This window comes from Drosophila albomicans, chromosome 2L (assembly GCF_009650485.2).
Source record: "Drosophila albomicans strain 15112-1751.03 chromosome 2L, ASM965048v2, whole genome shotgun sequence".
Classification (NCBI taxonomy): domain Eukaryota; kingdom Metazoa; phylum Arthropoda; class Insecta; order Diptera; family Drosophilidae; genus Drosophila; species Drosophila albomicans.
The window spans coordinates 15962020-15981037 of NC_047628.2; the positions used below are offsets into that span (position 1 = coordinate 15962020).

Consider the following 19018-nt stretch of genomic DNA (forward strand, 5'->3'; position numbering starts at 1 on the left):
CACTTCCGCCCCCGCAAATCAAAAAAATCGAATAACAAGTGTAATTTTAAAGCTAGAGCTACGAATTTTGGTATATACAATAACTACTGTAATAGTTATGATTCCTGAAAATTTGGTTGCGATCAGATAAAAATTGTGGAAGTTATTAAGGAAATACTTTTGTATGGGAAAAACGCCTACTTACTAGGGGTCTGAGTTGCTTTGGCCGACAATCTGGCACATTGCGACGTTTATGGTATATTTTGAATGGTGTACTATATCGATATACCAAATATACCATTTGGTATATTTTTAGTATTTTTTTAGTATTTTCGGTATATTTTGAAAATGATACCGCAATATTTTGCCTTTATTAAAAATGGGTAGCGGGTATCTCACAGTCGAGCACACTCGACTGTAACTTTCTTACTTGTTTATATTGATCGTAGCATTTAACGCCGTGTTTTGGTTTTTGTAATCGATAAGTTGTTCATTAGCTTTATTGACTTCTTTTACTTGCATTTTCAGCAGTCTCAACTTATTTTCCAACTCAGCATTTTGTCTAGCGATTATCTCATCGTTTTTCTTCAATTTTAATTCGATATTTGCGGTATTCGACTGAATTTTTTGTATTTCACTTAGAATAATTGATAGTGAATTCTCCTTCTGTTCCGGTTCTTTGAGTAACTCGTCTTCGTTTGGTAAATTAGTAGTTGAAATAAAATCGTCAACAGTTGATTGGGAGCTCACTGTACATATTTGCACAACTATAAAGAATACAGCTAATAACTTCCGACACTTTTGGGTAATCATTTTATTATTTTAAAACGGCATGTAGACTTGACGTCCGTTTGCCACTTGAGGGTAAACACTATTAAATTGTGTGAATAGTTCGCCGAAGCTAAATTAAATAACTTAGGCATGCGCATATGTTTTATCAACACAATGCTATCAGTGGTAAAAGTAATCAACATTAAGGTTTAAATACTCAGCTTAACACATATTTTTAGTCGCTCGAAGAAATAGCGAGCTCCGTAAGCTAATCTTCAGTTTGACAGCAAGAAATTAAAAAAAATAAGAAAGTAGTAGTCGAGTGTACTCTACTGTAGGATACCCGGTACCCGTTGTTAATAAAAGCAAAGCAATGCGGTATTAAATTCAAAATATAAATATAAATAAATAAATATTATATAATAAATGAATATAATATATAAATATATATATATATTATATATATATATTATATATTATATTATATATGTATCCATCTGTATAGTGTGGCCTCAAAATACTATGTGAAAAGAGCGAAATAAATAAAACGTTCACTTTTAAATAAATACATATTAAAATGTACAGAGTTTACAAGTTTATTAATCGAAAATCAAGTTATGAGCAAAGTATCAAATCAATATTAAGTCAAAAATACATCGATTTTCAAGCTAATAAGTTGTAGAGCCTTCAATTTTTCTCAGTGTATGGACGAATCCGCATGGAGACGAATTTGGCTTGAATGCCAGTTGTTGTGCGTATTTGACGGTATGGCGAGTTTAGATTTCTGCAATACAAATCACATTATATTATACTAATTCTAAATCAAGCTTGAATCAAACTCACTTTCCACAATCTTTTCCATACCACCAGCCACCATCTCCATCTTCGGCGCATCTTTCAAGACTCTCTCCAAGGTTTCTATCGTATGTTGAAAATTTGGTATTTTCTTGAAGCTGCGTGTAATTAATTTTGCTTTTATGGTTTCCGAGCGATTTCAATTCATAGAATTCGTCTGCACTTGCAATCTTAAAGTTATCATATTCGTAGAAACTTGTGTTGAATGAATAACGCACAAAGATTTGTAACTCTTGTCGGGTTGAATTCGTTATCTGATGAAGTTTATCCAATCCAAGCCAAAAGTCTCCTTCCAAGTCGCCAAATCCAAATGCGTAATTCTCCCAGTTTCTATCGAAGCTAATGCCTCCATCGATTCTTTGCTGAATGGTCATCCAACCTCTCCAATCACAAATCACATCAAAAGGAGATACATTTCCAATTTGTATCTTTTGCTTGCCCGCAGACAAGTTCAGGCAAGAGCTTGGATAACGCATTTGCCTTACGTAAGCAGTTTGCACAGGCCTTCTATAAGATGTATCATAATCATTGTCAAATTCCGATTCACAATCAACTAAAAAAGTTAAGAAGAGAAAATCAAATTAAAAGATTTATCACATTCTGATTACATTTATCAAAATTATTACCGATTTCACTCAGTTTCTTTTTGTCTTCATTTCGTTCCTGATCAACTGAAAATGATCATAATTAGTAAATTTTATTATATGCAATAGTTCTTTGCAGCTTACGGCGTTTGTTTTCCAAATCCAATTTTGATATTATTTCATTATTCGAATCGATGGTTAACTTATAAGAAGATATAGTTGATTGCAAGTTCTTTATTTCGAGTTCTTCGTCCTCAATTTGATGTTTATAATCGCTTGCTTCCTGCCTAGCTTTACTGGTTTCATTTATTTGAAATTCAAGAATATTCGATTTATCCTCCAACTGCGTTTTTTGGCATGCGATTATATCGTCTTTTTCCTTTAATTTGGATTCGAAATATCGTTATTCGTTTGAAGATTTTGGATACTGCGCAATATGTTTGAAAGTGGAGTTTCTGTTTGAGTTTTAAAAGACACAAAATGATTTTCCAAATTCGATATTTCGACATCATTCACTGAAGTTGTTTTGCCTTCGTTTGGCAAATTAGTAGTTGTAATAAATTCGCCATCAGTTGATTGACAGCTCACCGACCATATTTTCACAATGATAAAGAACACTGCGAATACTTTGAAAAACTTGCGCATTTTTGTATTTTTCAAGATTCACATCCGTTCGCCACTTGAGACCAAATACAACTAAATTTTGTGAATAGTTCGCAGTCAAGTTGAAGCTAAATTCAATATCATACGCATATGCAAAAGCAACCTAATGTTATCTGTGGTGAAGTAATCAACTTTAAGCACATATTTTTACTCGCTAGTAGAAACAGTAAGTTCCGGTAGCTAATCTTCAACTTGACAATAATAATTTAATAAACTTAAGTTTCATATTTATACCACGCTAATAACTGAAATTCTTTTTTGTTGAGTTTATCATTCGAGAACAATTACTTCTATGTGAAATTCCAGTTCAAATGCTAAGCATAAGTACAGAGTAGATATCATCTGCTTCACTCAAGTCTTTAACAACCACATCATATGATATGTATGTGTACTGTAAAATGTGATTTGAACAAGTAAGAATGATACAATCAATGATGCTCGACTGTGGGATACCCGATACCCATTTTCATCCAAAACAGTGAGGTATTATTTTTAAAATATACCCAAATTAACATACCAAATATTATTCGTAAAATATATCAAATAAATACCTAAAAAGAAGTATTTGTAAAATATAACTAAACAGTATTATTGGTAAAATATAACAAATAAATATATAAACATTCACATCTAACATACCAAACAAATACTTGAGCAATGATATTCGTAAAATATACCAAACGAATATAGCAGATAAATACATAAGCAGTATTATTCCTCAAATATATCAAATAAATATCTTAGCAGAATAATGCGTAAATTATATACCAAATAAATACTTAAAAAGAGTACTATTCGTAAAATATACCAAATAAATATTTAAGCAGTATTACACGAAAAATATATATACCAAATAAATACTTAAGCAGTATTGTTCTAAAATTATACCAAATAATATACCAAATAAATTCTTAAGCAGTATTATTATCAAATTATACCAAATTAATATACCAAATAAATACTTGAGCAGTATTCAACTTCAAATATACCGAAAATACTAAAAATACCGAACAATTCCTGCCGACGCAAGATTATAACATTACCATGGGGTAACGGGTAACGGAACAAACAATTTATTTGCTAGATTGATTTCATAATAATAAATATGTATTTATAAATATGTTTCTCCGCCCAGAGTAAGAGCTAGGATGCTTCATTTTTTTTAAATCACGCTCTGAAGATTGTCCAAAAAATCTAAATGCAGAAACTTGTACACGAAATTTTGAGTAGAAAAAATAAAGACTTGGATGAAATCCTTATTTTGATGGCCAGTAATTAAAAAATCAATGTTTGCTGATAAATTTAAGGAAATTAATCATTTATTGATATTCAAGAGAAAAAAAAAACAAATACTTTTTTATGTTTTTTGTGAATAAATGAAAACTTAAATTGTACATAAAAATTAAGAGCAGCGAAATCAATCAGTAGATGGGCGAATCTTTATGGTTGTAGTATTAAATTCGAACTCATCGCTACCGACTAAACGGTTTAAATTATGCGAGTTTGGATTGCTGCAAGATGATAATATTAAATTATTTGAATTAATTATTGGTCAAATTAAACTTACATCTCGCAATAATTTGAGTACCACCAGCCACCATAGGCATAATTAGCGCAATTTGAATCATCATCTCTGGACCGTTATTTCTATCGTATGTTGTAAATTTTTTCTTCTTCATTGTTGAAGAATAAGTATTTATCTGCATAGTTTTGCATTTTGTACAACTTGTACATTTCTTCTGCACCTCCAATCTTAAAGTTATAAGAACTTGCACTTTCACTATTCACTAAAATGCTCAACTGGTGAGGTGCTGAACTTGTAATCAGATGCAATTTATCCAATCCAAACCAAAACTCGTCATTCAAGTCACCAAATCCATCCTTGTATTCTGCCCAGTTTCTATTAAAGTCGACATTTCCATTAATTCGACGCTGAATGATCATCCAACCATCACCATCACAAACAACATCTGAAACACGTCCCTTTGGAATTTGTATCTTGTGAATACCAGCAGTCAAGTTTAAGCAAAAGCTTGGAAGACTTTCAGCCAAAGGCTTAGGAGTCTCCTCATTCTCTTTTTCTGTATAGTTTTTGCCATTTGTGGTCTTGCATTCCCTCAGCTTTGATTTTGTGTATTCTAGATACTCCTCCGTGTCCGTAAGTTTATACGATACGTCATTATACTTAGTTTCACAGTTATCTAGAATCGAATCAATTATGAGGTATTCCATGATTATGGTAAATGGTTAATGTTACATACATAGTCTCTTGCTCAGGTCTGATTTTTCCAAGAGTTCCCGTTCACATTCATCTAGAAAAGTTAAGGGATATAAAAAATTTAAATTATTATTGAGTCAGATTATTCCGACTTTTCAACATCTAAAATTATTGTTCATATGTTTCGTGAACTTACATAGTCTATTTGTCAGATCTGATATTTTACTATTGTGTTCCGTCTCAGTTTCCATCCTTTCATTAGAATCTGGAATAAAATTATCAGAATTATTAAATTACACTAACTTCAGTTGGTTAGTTAACTTTACTCTCATTGATTTGCGTCTCCAACTTTGATATTTCTTCATTTTTTATATTGATCGTAGCATTTAACGCCGTGTTTTTGTTTTCGTAATCGATAAGTTGTTCATTAGCTTTATTGACTTCTTTTACTTGCATTTTCAGCAGTCTCAACTTATTTTCCAACTCAGCATTTTGTCTAGCGATTATCTCATCGTTTTTCTTCAATTTTAATTCGATATTTGCGGTATTCGACTGAATTTTTTGTATTTCACTTAGAATAATTGATAGTGAATTCTCCTTCTGTTCCGGTTCTTTGAGTAACTCGTCTTCGTTTGGTAAATTAGTAGTTGAAATAAAATCGTCAACAGTTGATTGGGAGCTCACTGTACATATTTGCACAACTATAAAGAATACAGCTAATAACTTCCGACACTTTTGGGTAATCATTTTATTATTTTAAAACGGCATGTAGACTTGACGTCCGTTTGCCACTTGAGGGTAAACACTATTGAATTGTGTGAATAGTTCGCCGAAGCTAAATTAAATAACTTAGGCATGCGCATATGTTTTATCAACACAATGCTATCAGTGGTAAAGTAATCAACATTAAGGTTTAAATACTCAGCTTAACACATATTTTTAGTCGCTCGAAGAAATAGCGAGCTCCGTAAGCTAATCTTCAGTTTGACAGCAAGAAATTAAAAAAAATAAGAAAGTAGTAGTCGAGTGTACTCTACTGTAGGATACCCGGTACCCGTTGTTAATAAAAAGCAAAGCAATGCGGTATTAAATTCAAAATATAAATATAAATAAATAAATATTATATAATAAATGAATATAATATATAAATATATATATATATTATATTATATATATTATATATTATATTATATATGTATCCATCTGTATAGTGTGGCCTCAAAATACTATGTGAAAAGAGCGAAATAAATAAAACGTTCACTTTTAAATAAATACATATTAAAATGTACAGAGTTTACAAGTTTATTAATCGAAAATCAAGTTATGAGCAAAGTATCAAATCAATATTAAGTCAAAAATACATCGATTTTCAAGCTAATAAGTTGTAGAGCCTTCAATTTTTCTCAGTGTATGGACGAATCCGCATGGAGACGAATTTGGCTTGAATGCCAGTTGCAGTGCGTATATGACGATATGGCGAGTTTAGATTTCTGCAATACAAATCACATTATATAATATTATTCTAATTCGAAAACAAGCTTGAATCAAACTCACTTTCCACAATCTTTTCCATACCACCAGCCACCATCTCCACTATCAGCGCATCTTTCAACACTCTCTCCAAGGTGTCTATCGTATGTTGAAAATTTGGTCTTTTCTTGAAGCTGCGTGTAATTAAATTTGCTTTTAAGGTTTCCGAGTGATTTCAATTCGTAGAATTCGTCTGCACTTGCAATCTTAAAGTCATCATATTCATAGGAAACGTGAAGAATGAATAACGCACAGAGATTAATAACTCTTGTTGGGTTGAATTGGTTATCTGATGAAGTTTATCCAATCCAAGCCAAAAGTCTCCTTCCAAGTCGCCAAATCCAAATGCGTAATTCTCCCAGTTTCTATCGAAGTTAATGCCTCCATCGATTCGCTGCTGAATGGTCATCCAACCGCCCCAATCACAAATCACATCAAAAGGAGATCCATTTCCAATTTGTATCTTTTGCTTGCCCGCAGACAAGTTTAGGCAAGAGCTAGGATATTTTGCTTCTCTTTCATAAGCAGTTTGCACAGGATTTATATAAGATGACGCTATGATACCATAACACTTGTCAACTGAAAATTTAAGAGGAGAAAATCAAATTAAAAGATTTATTACATTCTGATCACATTTATAAAATTTGTTACATTTTGCACTCATCTTTATTTTGTCTTCAATTCGTTCCTGATCATCTGAAAATGATCATAATCAGTAAATTTTATAATATGCAATAAATTTTTGCAACTTACAGCGTTGGTTTTCCAAACTCAAATCTGATATTATGGCACTAATCCGATCGATGGTCAATGTCAATGGTCAATATATGAAGATATAGTTGATTGCAAGTTCTTTATATCGAGTTTGTTGTCCTCAATTTGATCTTTGCAATCGTTTGCTTCATGCCTAGCTTTACTGGTTTCATTTATTTGAAATTCTAGAATATTCGATTTATCCTCCAACTGCGTTTTTTGGCATGCGATTATATCATCTTTTTCTTTTAATTTGGATTCCAAATCATCGTTATTCGTTTGAAGATTTTGGATACTGCGCAATATGTTTGAAAGTGGAGTTTCTGTTTGAGTTTTAATCGACACAAAATGATTTTCCAAATTCGATATTTCGACATCATTCACTGAAGTTGTTTTGCCTTCGTTTGGCAAATTAGTAGTTGTAATAAATTCGCCATCAGTTGATTGAGATCTCACTGACCATATTTTCACAATGATAAAGAACACTGCGAATACTTTGAAAAACTTGCGCATTTTTTTATTTTTCAAGATTTAGATCCGTTCGCCACTTGAGACCAAATACAACTAAATTTTGTGAATAGTTAGCAGTGAAGTTGAAGCTAAATTCAATATCATTCGCATACGCAAAAACAACCTAATGTTATCTGTGGTGAAGTAATCAACTTTAAGCACATATTTTTACTCGCTAGTAGCAAGTTCCGGTAGCTAATCTTCAACTTGACAATAATAATTTAATAAATTTAAGTTTCATATTTATACCACGCTAATAACTGAAATTCCTTTTTGTTGAGTTTATCATTCCAGAACAATTACTTCTATGTAAATGCTAAGTATAAGTACAGAGTAGATATAATCTGCTTCACTCAAGTCTTTAACAACCACATCATGTATGATATGTATGTGTACTGTAAAATGTGATTTGAACAAGTAAGAATGATACAATCAATGATGCTCGACTGTGGGATACCCGATACACATTTTCATTCAAAACAGTGAGGTATTATTTTTAAAATATACCAAATTAACATACCAAATATTATTCGTAAAATATGAATATCAAATAAATACCTAAAAAGTATTATTTGTAAAATATTACTAAACAGTATTATTGGTAAAATATACCAAATAAATATCTTAGCAGACTAATTCGCAAAATATACCAAATAAATACTTAAAGAGTAATATTCGTAAAATATACCAAATAAATACTTAGCAGTATTGTTCTCTTATTATACCAAATTAATATACCAAATAAATACTTGAACAGTATTCAACTTCAAATATACCGAAAATACTAAAAATATTGAACAATTCCTGCCGACGCAAGAGTATAACACAATTCTACACCATCGGGTAGCGGGTATAAGGGGACAAACGGTTTATTTGCTAGATTGATTTTACAATAAATAAATAAATTTGTATTTCCAAATATGTTTTCTCCGCCCAGAGTAAGAGCTAGGATGCTTCAAATTTTTACATCATGCATAAAGGCTTTTACAATAGTCCAGATTTAAATTTTTTTTAAATCACGCTCTGAAGATTGTCCAAAAAATCTAAATGCAGAAACTTGTACACGAAATTTTGCGAAGAAAAAAATAAAGACTTGGATGAAATCCACATTTTGATGTCCAGTAATTAAAAAATTAACGTTTGCTGATAAATTTAAGGAAATTAATCATTTATTGATATTCAAGAGAAAAAAAAACAAATACTCTTTTATGTTTTTTGTAAATAAATGAAAACATAAATTGTACATAAAAATTAAGAGCAGCGAAATCAATCAGTAGATGGGCGAATCTTTATGGTTATAGTATTAAAATCGAACTCATCGCTACCGACTAAACGGTTTAAATGATCATTATGCGAGTTTGGATGGCTGCAAGATGATAATATTAAATTATTTGAATTAATTATTGGTTAAATTAAACTTACATCTCGCAATAATGTGAATACCACCAGCCACCATAGGCATAATTAGCGCAATTTGAATCATCATCGACTGAACCGTTATTTCTATCGTATGTTGTAAATTTTTCTTCTTCATTGTTGAAGAATAAGTATTTATCTGCATAGTTTTGCATTTTGTACAATTTGTACATTTCTCCTGCACCTCCAATCCTAAAGTTATAAGAACTTGCACTTTCACTATTCACTAAAATGCTCAACTGGTGAGGTGTTGAACTTGTAATCAGATGCAATTTATCCAATCCAAACCAAAACTCGTCATTCAAGTCACCAAATCCATCCTTGTATTCTTGCCAGTTTCTATTAAAGTTGAGATATCCAGAAATTCGGCGCTGAATGATCATCCAACCATCATCGTCACAAACAACATCTGAAACACGTCCCTTTGGAATTTGTATCTTGTGAATACCAGCAGTCAAGTTTAAGCAAGAGCTTGGAAGAGTTTCAGCCAAAGGCTTAGGAGACTCTTCATTCTCTGTTTCTGTATAGTTTTTGCCATTTGTGGTCTTGCATTCCCTCAGCTTTGATTTTGTGTATTCTAGATATTCCTCCGAGTCCGTAAGTTTATACGATACGTCATTATACTTAGTTTCGCAGTTATCTAGAATCGAATCAATTATGAGATATTCCATGATTATGGTAAATGGTTAATGTTACATACATAGTCTCTTGCTCAGGTCTGATTTTTCCAAGAGTTCCCGTTCACATTCATCTAGAAAAGTTAAGGGATATAAAAAATTTAAATTATTATTGAGTCAGATTATTCCGATTTTTTCAACATCTAAAATTATTGTTCATATGTTTCCTGAACTTACATAGTCTATTTGTCAGATCTGATATTTTAATATTGTGTTCCGTCTCAGTTTCCATCCTTTCATTAGAATCTGGAATAAAATGATCAGAATTGTTAAATTACACTAACTTTAGTTGGTTAGTTAACTTTACTCTCATTGATTTGCGTCTCCAACTTTGATATTTCTTCATTTTTTATATTGATCGTAGCATTTAACGCCGTGTTTTGGTTTTTGTAATCGATAAGTTGTTCATTAGCTTTATTGACTTCTTTTACTTGCATTTTCAGCAGTCTCAACTTATTTTCCAACTCAGCATTTTGTCTAGCGATTATCTCATCGTTTTTCTTCAATTTCAATTCGATATTTGCGGTATTCGACTGAATTTTTTGTATTTCACTTAATATAATTGAAAGTGAACTCTCCTTCTGTTCCGGTTCTTTAAGTGTCTTGTCTTCGTTTGGTAAATTAGTAGTTGAAATAAAATCGTCAACAGTTGATTGTGAGCTCACAGTACATATTTGCACAACTATAAAGAATACAGCGAATAACTTCCGACACTTTTGGGTAATCATTTTTTTATTTTAAGAGGGAATGTAAACTTGACGTCCGTTTGCCACTTGAGGGTAAACACTATTAAATTGTGTAAATAGTTCGCAGAAGCTAAATTAAATAACTTAAGCAAGCGCATATGTTTAATCAATATAATGCTATCAGTGGTAAAGTAATCAACATTCAAGTTTAAATACTCAGCTTAACACATATTTTTAGTCGCTCAACGAAATAGCGAGCTCCGTAAGCTAATCTTCAGTTTGACAGCAAGAAATTAAAAAAAAATAAGAGAGTAAAAGTCGAGTGTGCGCTACTGTGAGATACCCGGTACCCGTTGTTAATAAAACAAAACAATGCGATATTAAATTTAAAATATACCGAATGCGGTATATAAATCGATATAGTACTATATTCAAAATATAATATATAATAAATAATAATATAAATATATAATAAATATTAATATAATATATATAATATATAAATATATAATATATATTCAAAATATTTACACTCTATGGTATATTTTGAATATAGTACTATATCAATATACCAGATTTTTAGCTAAAGCAATTAAGTATGCCTTTTGCCCATGCAAAAGTATATCTTTAATAACTTCTACAATTTTCGCGGCTATATCGTCTCGTTTGTTGTCGCGAATCTAGAATATATTTAGATACTTTATAAGGTCTGAGGCACAAAGCTATAATACCCTATGGGTAGCGGGTATAAAAACTATTTGGTTTTGATATCCAAAATCTCGCTTTAGTTGTGGCAAATAAAATATCATACTATATATTAAGTACAATAATTACAACTTGCTGAAATATATTTTTAGCTACAAGTTGATAAAAAGTAGAGTCTATCTGAGAACAAAAACATTTATTTGAAATCATACGAAATTCTGCGGTTTCTCAAGTATCTGTGGGACAAGAATCCTGTTGAACCGGTATCAATCGATTCATTGCTAAACCAGATTGTTTTGCCAACTTTCTTGCAATATATACTGTGGATTCCGTGGGCACTCGCTTCTGAGTGCCGATAACAGCCCATTCTGAAATTATTGATAATAAAGCTGACAGGTGAATAAATTAATTTCCTTACTTACGCATGTTGAAAACACCATCCGAATTGATGCACGTATATTCAATAGTATAATTTGTATAATCCGTATTCAAAATATAGATTTCAACGCCCCTGGGAAATGCTAAGAAAAATAATTAAGGAAATTAATATTGTATTATGAAAAGTTAAGATCATTACTTACTCCTCGGTTTGTGATTAAAGATGTATTGTCCGAGGTTTGAATTTACACTCTTTATCTTCATTGTGTGTTTCGTTACAGTTTTCGTGCTTTCGATTTATAAATTAAATATGGGAATGTGAAAAAAGATGCTTTTCAAAATAACTTACTCAAACTCGAGTTCCTTAGATGTAACAAAATAGCGACCACTTTTATCTTTTGTAAACTGATTTGATTTGCAATGTGGCATTGGCTTCGTAAATGGCGAAAACATTGAATATATATACCATTTGCCCAAATATCGTTCCATATCGAATTTGCCAATAGAAGTGATATTGGTCGGACAGACGCCATCAGTTACGCTAAAAGTGATCATCGGCTCTACCAAAGACAGCAACACAATTGCTACACAAAGTTTTAGACGGACCATTGTTCGAAGTTTGACAGAAACTGACGAGAAAATAATTTTTATATATAATATATCATAATTTTATTTGCAAAGCATTTGGAAACCTTGCAATTAAATTGGCGCCATGTAAATTGCATTAGCCTAGCTATTCACTTCTAAAGTTGCATTTGGAATACTCTGAATCAAAGTTACTATTGTCCAAATTATTATTATTAATATTATTTATTCTAAATTATAATTAACAAACAAATTGAGCTGAAAGACTTTTAATTACATAACTATTTAATTGTTTACTTTACTCTATTTTTTACATTACTTGATATTATTAAATTTATTTAATTTTTTTTTATTTTTTATATCAGTTTTATATTTATTTTTATTTTTATACTGATTTTTATTTATTTTTTATATATTATATTCTATTTTGTTTAATTAAAATTTTTTATATCATTAATTATTTTATTTTATTTTTAATATATTTTTCTTTATGTTTAATTTTTTTATTTTTATTTCATTTTTTGAATCATTATTTTTATTTTATTTATTTGTTTCATTTTTCATTCTGTCATGTTTAGTTATTTAATTATATATACATTTTTATGTATAGTTTATTTAATTTTATTTCAATTTTTTATTTGAGTATTTTAATCTTTTTACCTGTATATCATTTTTAGTATATTTAGTTTAATTTGTTTATCTGTTTTATTATATTTTATTTACACATATATTTTATTTTATATAATTTCCTTTTAGTATTTATCCTTGTCTTTTATTTTTATTTTTATTTAACTTTATCTTATTTTATTTTAATTTATTTCATTATTATTTTTGTATATTACTTTTCTTTTTTTTTAACACATTTAAAGTTGACTTATAGTTTTAGATAATAATACTCTTTCTTCCATTAATGTAATTAATATACGCTATTAATTCGCTCGAATGTAAAGAATTTGTTTTGAGCTGTGCAACCTCTAAGGCCATCTATAGTCAACGTCGTGATGGGATTAAGATTGTAAGTCGAAGTATTTGACTACAATTTTTTATTTACTTATTTGTACACATCTTATGCAGAATAATTGCAATTTTCCTGCTTGCTGGACTAAGTGTTGGCTTTAGGAAACTGGAGCTATGTCCAAAACACATAGCACACAAAGAATACTTTGATGTAAAAAAAATTTTTGGTATTTGGTATTCACATTATCGAACAAAGACGCAAGGTAATCAAACACTGAACTGTGTGCGATCTCATGTGCGAGATGACGTTGACGATGGATTATACATCAAAACATATTATCAATTTCCCAAGTAAGTAACGCAATTCTTGACAGCTAAAAATTGATTGAAAACTTTGTTTTTAATGCAGAAATAATTCGATTGTAATTCAACGAGCTAAAATATATGGACTTGAAAGTAGTGGATATTTCCGAACTCGAAAGTTAGTATGGAAATATGGTAAGCGTTGTTTTTAAACATTAATATCTCCAATAATATTTGATTTATTTAGAGAAAATACCTAGGAAATATTCTGAACATTGGGTTATAGATACAGATTATAAATCTTATAGAATTAGCTTCAACTGCAAGAATCTGACCTCTTATGGCAGAGTGACTGGCAGTCAGCGTAAGTACAAAGCATTTAATATTTCAAAATTTATTTTATTTGAATTTTTACTTAGAGATTTTGTTACTTCAAACACGTACAAAGTATCCAACTCGAGGGTTAATCGAAAAGCTGAAAGGAATTGCCACAAAAGCTGGATTGTCTATAGAGCACGCTTTTAAAGTGGACCATAGGAATTGTCCATTAAGATTTTAAATCAATAAATATTAGAATTCTTAAATGTTCTATAAATTAAAGGAAAAACAAAAAAATTAATAAAAATATAACTCTAATTTGAACATTTTACTTACCATCTTTTTCCTTTAACCGATTTTATTTAAAACTAGTTTTTAAAAATTTAAAATTTCCATTATCAAAAGACATTATTTTTATTTATTTCATGGATAGATATTTATGGATAAGATAATAAATAACATATATTATATATAAGAACATAACATATAAGAACATTTTAAGAACTTCTCTTCTATATTTTGAACTTGAACACAGTATGGAATTTAAGTAGTAATCAATACTGATATTTGGAGTATTAGCAACTTATAAGTAAAAATATATATTTTGATGTATACAGTTAAGAAAGAAAGCCAGCTGATCGACTGTGAGATACCGTCTTTCAATTAAAGCAAAACAGTGCGCTATTTATTTTCAAATATACCGATTTAATATGCGTCAAAATTCTGAAAATATACCGATGGCTATATTTGGTATATTATTCGATTTTATTCTTATACCAAGGGCGGCAGTGGGTGGTACTTTATAGGCTCGGAGATATCATATTACCCTTCTACCCTATGAGTAGCGCTTATTAAAATATATTTATAATTTAGTTGCTACTTATTGAAGTAAACTCTTGCCAATTAAATATATTTAGACAAATTAACTTTTAGTGTTTGCGAGTATACTATTCAAAATTTAAATATGCACAAAATTAATGTATTTGTTTCGTAATATAACTCATAGCATTGTTTTAAACTGACCAAATGACATGGCCACATGCAAATGACAACGACCAAGTTGCAGGAAGTAATATTTTGTACTCAGGTAAAAGTACAAGATACTTCCAGCTATTGTTTATAAGCTGCTTACGAATACTTGCTTATATTTCTCCTGTTAATATACTCTGTGAATTGGAAATGGCAAAAGAAAGATATGATAAATTCAGAGGAAATTGATGTAATCTACTTAAGACAACAAGAGTAAAGAAAAGACTGATGCTTATTCCTTTATCAGTAGTATATTTTTTTAGTAATTTAAAAGCTTAAGTAGTATGTCTTAATTGATTTTTAATTTATAAACTTAAGTAGTATATCTCAATCGAGTAAGTTTTTTGTTTTCTTGCTTCCTTATTTAGATTTGTATTGTTTTGTTTTGCTGTTTTTTTTTTTTTGTGTGTGCGGTAAATAAAACAAATGCTCGAACAACATAAACAAACATAAATCAGAAACCGCAACAGTGCTGACCGCCATAGATAGCTTCCTTATTTCCCCACTTCTGTGCCAACTTCTTCATCCTGTCGCTTTACGGTGCTCCATTGAAAAGGACAACTGCGAAATTAAACAGCGAAATGGCAAAAGACAGAGAGAATCGTCCTCGCCGCCTTCAGAGTGGCGCCCAATGGGGAAATTTTATGGTACAGCGATTTTCAGAATTTCACCATATCTATTTCATGTGCCAGACTTTTGTCTCGCACTCAGTCTGGCAAAATGCAGACTGCAAGTTTTGAAGGGACTCAACTACTCGCTATGCATGCAAAATTTATTTTGTAAACAAAGTAAATGCCATTACAAACAAATTGGACTTTGTGCCATGCTTTTTGTACTTTGTTGCCGGTTGTCCACATTTCGTTTTCCCTTTTTTTTTGGCCAGAAGCTGTTGCTGTAGTTGTGCAGATGCCACCGTTGGGAACTCGTCCAAGTGAGCCTCGGGGCCATCTCCCCAATGAGCCGACTTGCTGTGCGTGATGTGCTTCGACGTGGCTGTCTCTCTCTCTCTGACATTTGAGACCTCGATGAGTGATAGATAGTTTGCGGTCAGACAATATTTATTGAGTGCAAAAACCACTCACACACACACACAACGTTCTCATCTTCATGTGTAAGTTTGCCCAAGGCTAAGACGTCGTCTATTTTTGGTATTCACTTGTAGTCTATAAATAGATCTAGCTAAATTTTAGATTATGAGGGAAGCTCAGGTTATATAATATAAAGAAAAATCATATGAGTCATCATGGCTGTGTTACTGATTATTTAATATACATATAAGTTATTTAATTATTTTTAGGTTTAAACTCTTGAAGTTTTTTACTTAGTTTGTAATCTAAATACGAAATATTGCTTTAGCAGTTTCAGTGCAGGAATACATTGCACATAATAAGCAGACTTTATTAAATAAGTAAGAAAACAACCCGCTATCCATTTTGAATAAAAGCCAGATATTGCGGTATTAATCTTAAAATATACCGATATAACCACAAAAACTACCAAAAATATACCAACATTTATTTCAGGAATATAGATACAGAACATTCAAAATATACCATTGAGTGTAAAATATACCAGATTGTCAGCCAAAGCAACTAAGAACCTTAGTTCGGAGACGTCTTTCCTCATACAAAAGTATTTCTTTAATAATTTATAAGCTTTTGTAACATTAAGCAAACACCCTAAGTAAGAGTACAGCTATAGTTCGCTGTCGATATTAACAAACTTAGTATGATATGCGACAGTCCATTATCTATCAAATATCTATAGAAACGTGCAAAAATCTTAAACAAGCTTGAAAGAATTGAGAACATTTTGTTTAAGTCAACAATACATTAATGACATACATACATTTTAATTAAAAGCATTTTTATTAATCTCGTCAAACATATAAACAAAATACACTATTTAAAAACACAAAGTCAATTTGAATTAATATATAAGCATATAAAGCAAAAATTGTGCTCTACAATATTAGCAAAAGAAAATTAAAATTGTTGTAATTCCTTAAATACGTATTAAACATAATAGCGACTTTCAATACTCATTAGAGTATGGGCGAATTTTCATAGTTGCGGATGTCAATTTATTATAAGACCAGACCATTTCATCTTTATAAGGCGCGTTTAGGTTGCTGTAATAATCGCCATGTTATTGAAATTAATTATTATTTATAAACAACTCACCTGTCAATACAAAACCAATACCACCAGCCACCCATGCCATTTTCAGCGCAATTTTCATAAGCATTTGGAATATTATTTTTATCATATGTTGAAAATTTCTTATTTACTTTCGCTTTTAACGAATTTTTGTTAAATGGATATATCTTGCTTCCCATTATAAATGTTCCTAATGACTCCAATTCGTAAAGAGACTCTGAATTACCAATACGAAAGTCGTCATATTCCACAAAACTTGTAAGCCCATAACTTGTCATTGAAATATTTAGCTGGTGACGATCTGAACTTGTCAACAGATGCAGTTTTTCCAATCCAAACCAAAAGTCCCCATTGAAGTCTCCAAATCCATCCACGTATTCTTGCCAATTTTTATCAAAATCTTGTTCTCCATTAATTCGACGCTGAATGATCATCCAACCATCATCATCACAAAGAACATTACTACTTTCTTTATTTGGAAGTTGTATCTCTTGAATACCAGGACTCAAATTTAAACAAGACGTTGGTGGAATTGTGACGGGCTTCTCTTGAATCTTTTTCATCAACTCGTCTTGTAAATATGTCAAATTCAGTTGAGTGACTCTTAGCTGATTTTCTATGTCTGAACTGTAATTTTTACAGTTACCTGCATTACAAAAAAAGTAATATACAATTTAAAATAAGTATTTATTTAATGGTCATACTTAACGCATTGTGGATTATTTCTCTATCCTCAATATCTTTTTGCATATCTTCTTTACTCCTTTGACATTGGTCTGGAAACAAATAATTGAATAAATGTTATGAATGGTCGTATAATTTTTCTTACCTAATAATCTTTGTTGATCATGATTATATTTGGCAAAATTTGTGTTATTTAATTTGCAACCATCTGAAAGAAGTGTGACGTTATTTGCTAATTCTTTTATCTAAGTTGTATTACTGAACTTACTGAGTTGACTTTCTAGATATGTTATTTCCATTGTATTGTTCTGAAGCTGAGAATTTAACTTTGTGTTATCCTGCTGTAGTTCGTTCACAGAATTCAAGCACGTTGAGTTTTGTTTTGAATTTTGCTGATTAACTAATTTGTGGATTAAAATGCATTATTGCAATTAATTTATATTTAACAAAAACTTACTCTTATTGTTTCCCGACTCCAGCAATGAATTAACATTTTCACAAGGTTTTATAATTGATTTCAAGCTCTCTATTAGATCTCTGTAATCTTCTAGTTGCTGATTATTTTTATTGATTTCATTTTTTTGAATCTTCAAGAGTGATTCCATCTCATGTATCTCAGCGTTTTTCTTAGCAATAATCTCATCTTTAATTTTAATTTTGATTTCGTATTCATTGATATTCAACTGGAGAATATCTGTGTGATTTTTGCTCTGATTTAATTGATTCTCCAAAGATGAAATGTAATCTCTTTCTTTCTCTTGATTTTGAGCATCCAGTTGTCTTATTATTTCCTCATTGGTATCAATGATCTTCTGAATTTTTTCATTTAAATCTATTCTGATTGTGCATCTTGGCACAACGATTAAAAAAACCGTCAACAACTGCAGATATTTTTGCATATTTCTTTGATTGATTCTAAAAACACATCCGTCGGCTGCTAACTGTAAATTATAACTAATTCACATCTGCAGCTCACAGTCAAAGAATAGTTTAATCATATATGTAGACGGATATATATATATATAAGCTTATGTATATGCAAGAAATTCTATTGCTATCAGCGAACAGCGTCGTAGTCGAAAATATTCTTTATAATAAGTACATACATATGTTATATGCCTTCTATGTTCGTTCATGTCGAACCTTTGTTGTTATCAGAAGAACATATTAAAACAAGTGAGAAATCTATATTCGAGTATGCTTAACTGTGAAATATCCAGTACTTATTTAGAATACAAGCAAAACAGTGCGTGATTAT

At 30.5% G+C, this 19018-nt stretch overlaps 4 protein-coding genes across 4 annotated transcripts; all 4 read right to left on the reverse strand.

Moving 5' to 3' along the window:
- Positions 1-1406: 1406 nt before the first annotated feature.
- LOC117565404 (ryncolin-4-like) lies at positions 1407-2542 on the reverse strand. Its single transcript, XM_034244488.2, has 4 exons — positions 2334-2542; positions 2232-2276; positions 1594-2158; positions 1407-1534 (listed from the first exon to the last, which is right to left on the reverse strand). Exons 3-4 carry the CDS (start codon positions 2079-2081, stop codon positions 1438-1440), a joined length of 585 nt encoding a protein of 194 aa, XP_034100379.1. The 5' UTR covers positions 2082-2158; positions 2232-2276; positions 2334-2542; the 3' UTR covers positions 1407-1437.
- Positions 2543-4499: 1957 nt separating this feature from the next.
- On the reverse strand, positions 4500-10432 carry LOC117564924 (angiopoietin-related protein 3-like). The gene is made up of 4 exons (XM_052002726.1): positions 10264-10432; positions 5267-5335; positions 5114-5164; positions 4500-5053 (listed from the first exon to the last, which is right to left on the reverse strand). The coding sequence occupies exons 1-4, from the start codon at positions 10391-10393 to the stop codon at positions 4500-4502; spliced, it is 804 nt and encodes a 267-aa protein (XP_051858686.1). The 5' UTR covers positions 10394-10432.
- A 1098-nt stretch (positions 10433-11530) lies between these two features.
- On the reverse strand, positions 11531-12349 carry LOC117565402 (apolipoprotein D). The gene is made up of 4 exons (XM_034244487.1): positions 12075-12349; positions 11929-12014; positions 11770-11868; positions 11531-11715 (listed from the first exon to the last, which is right to left on the reverse strand). The coding sequence occupies exons 1-4, from the start codon at positions 12332-12334 to the stop codon at positions 11576-11578; spliced, it is 585 nt and encodes a 194-aa protein (XP_034100378.1). The 5' UTR covers positions 12335-12349; the 3' UTR covers positions 11531-11575.
- A 4532-nt stretch (positions 12350-16881) lies between these two features.
- LOC117564806 (ficolin-1-like) lies at positions 16882-17572 on the reverse strand. Its single transcript, XM_052002407.1, has 2 exons — positions 17101-17572; positions 16882-17048 (listed from the first exon to the last, which is right to left on the reverse strand). Exons 1-2 carry the CDS (start codon positions 17508-17510, stop codon positions 16952-16954), a joined length of 507 nt encoding a protein of 168 aa, XP_051858367.1. The 5' UTR covers positions 17511-17572; the 3' UTR covers positions 16882-16951.
- Between the last annotated feature and the right edge of the window lie 1446 nt (positions 17573-19018).

What these genes read in the sequence shown, in the direction of transcription:
- LOC117565404 (XM_034244488.2), bottom strand. Translation starts at nt 2,081, where the DNA reads ATGCGTTATCCAAGCTCTTGCCTGAACTTGTCTGCGGGCAAGCAAAAG. An exon ending in TATGGAAAAGATTGTGGAAA is followed by an intron (nt 1,535 to 1,593) that starts GTGAGTTTGATT and finishes TTTGTATTGCAG; the next exon opens with AAATCTAAACTCGCCATACC.
- LOC117564924 (XM_052002726.1), bottom strand. Translation starts at nt 10,393, where the DNA reads ATGCAAGTAAAAGAAGTCAATAAAGCTAATGAACAACTTATCGATTAC. An exon ending in GGAGACGCAAATCAATGAGA is followed by an intron (nt 5,336 to 10,263) that starts GTAAAGTTAACT and finishes ATTTTATTCCAG; the next exon opens with ATTCTAATGAAAGGATGGAA. An exon ending in AGATCTGACAAATAGACTAT is followed by an intron (nt 5,165 to 5,266) that starts GTAAGTTCACGA and finishes TAACTTTTCTAG; the next exon opens with ATGAATGTGAACGGGAACTC.
- LOC117565402 (XM_034244487.1), bottom strand. Translation starts at nt 12,334, where the DNA reads ATGGTCCGTCTAAAACTTTGTGTAGCAATTGTGTTGCTGTCTTTGGTA. An exon ending in TCTAAGGAACTCGAGTTTGA is followed by an intron (nt 12,015 to 12,074) that starts GTAAGTTATTTT and finishes ATAAATCGAAAG; the next exon opens with CACGAAAACTGTAACGAAAC. An exon ending in GGATGGTGTTTTCAACATGC is followed by an intron (nt 11,716 to 11,769) that starts GTAAGTAAGGAA and finishes CAATAATTTCAG; the next exon opens with AATGGGCTGTTATCGGCACT.
- LOC117564806 (XM_052002407.1), bottom strand. Translation starts at nt 17,510, where the DNA reads ATGATCATTCAGCGTCGAATTAATGGAGAACAAGATTTTGATAAAAAT. An exon ending in TATTGGTTTTGTATTGACAG is followed by an intron (nt 17,049 to 17,100) that starts GTGAGTTGTTTA and finishes CGATTATTACAG; the next exon opens with CAACCTAAACGCGCCTTATA.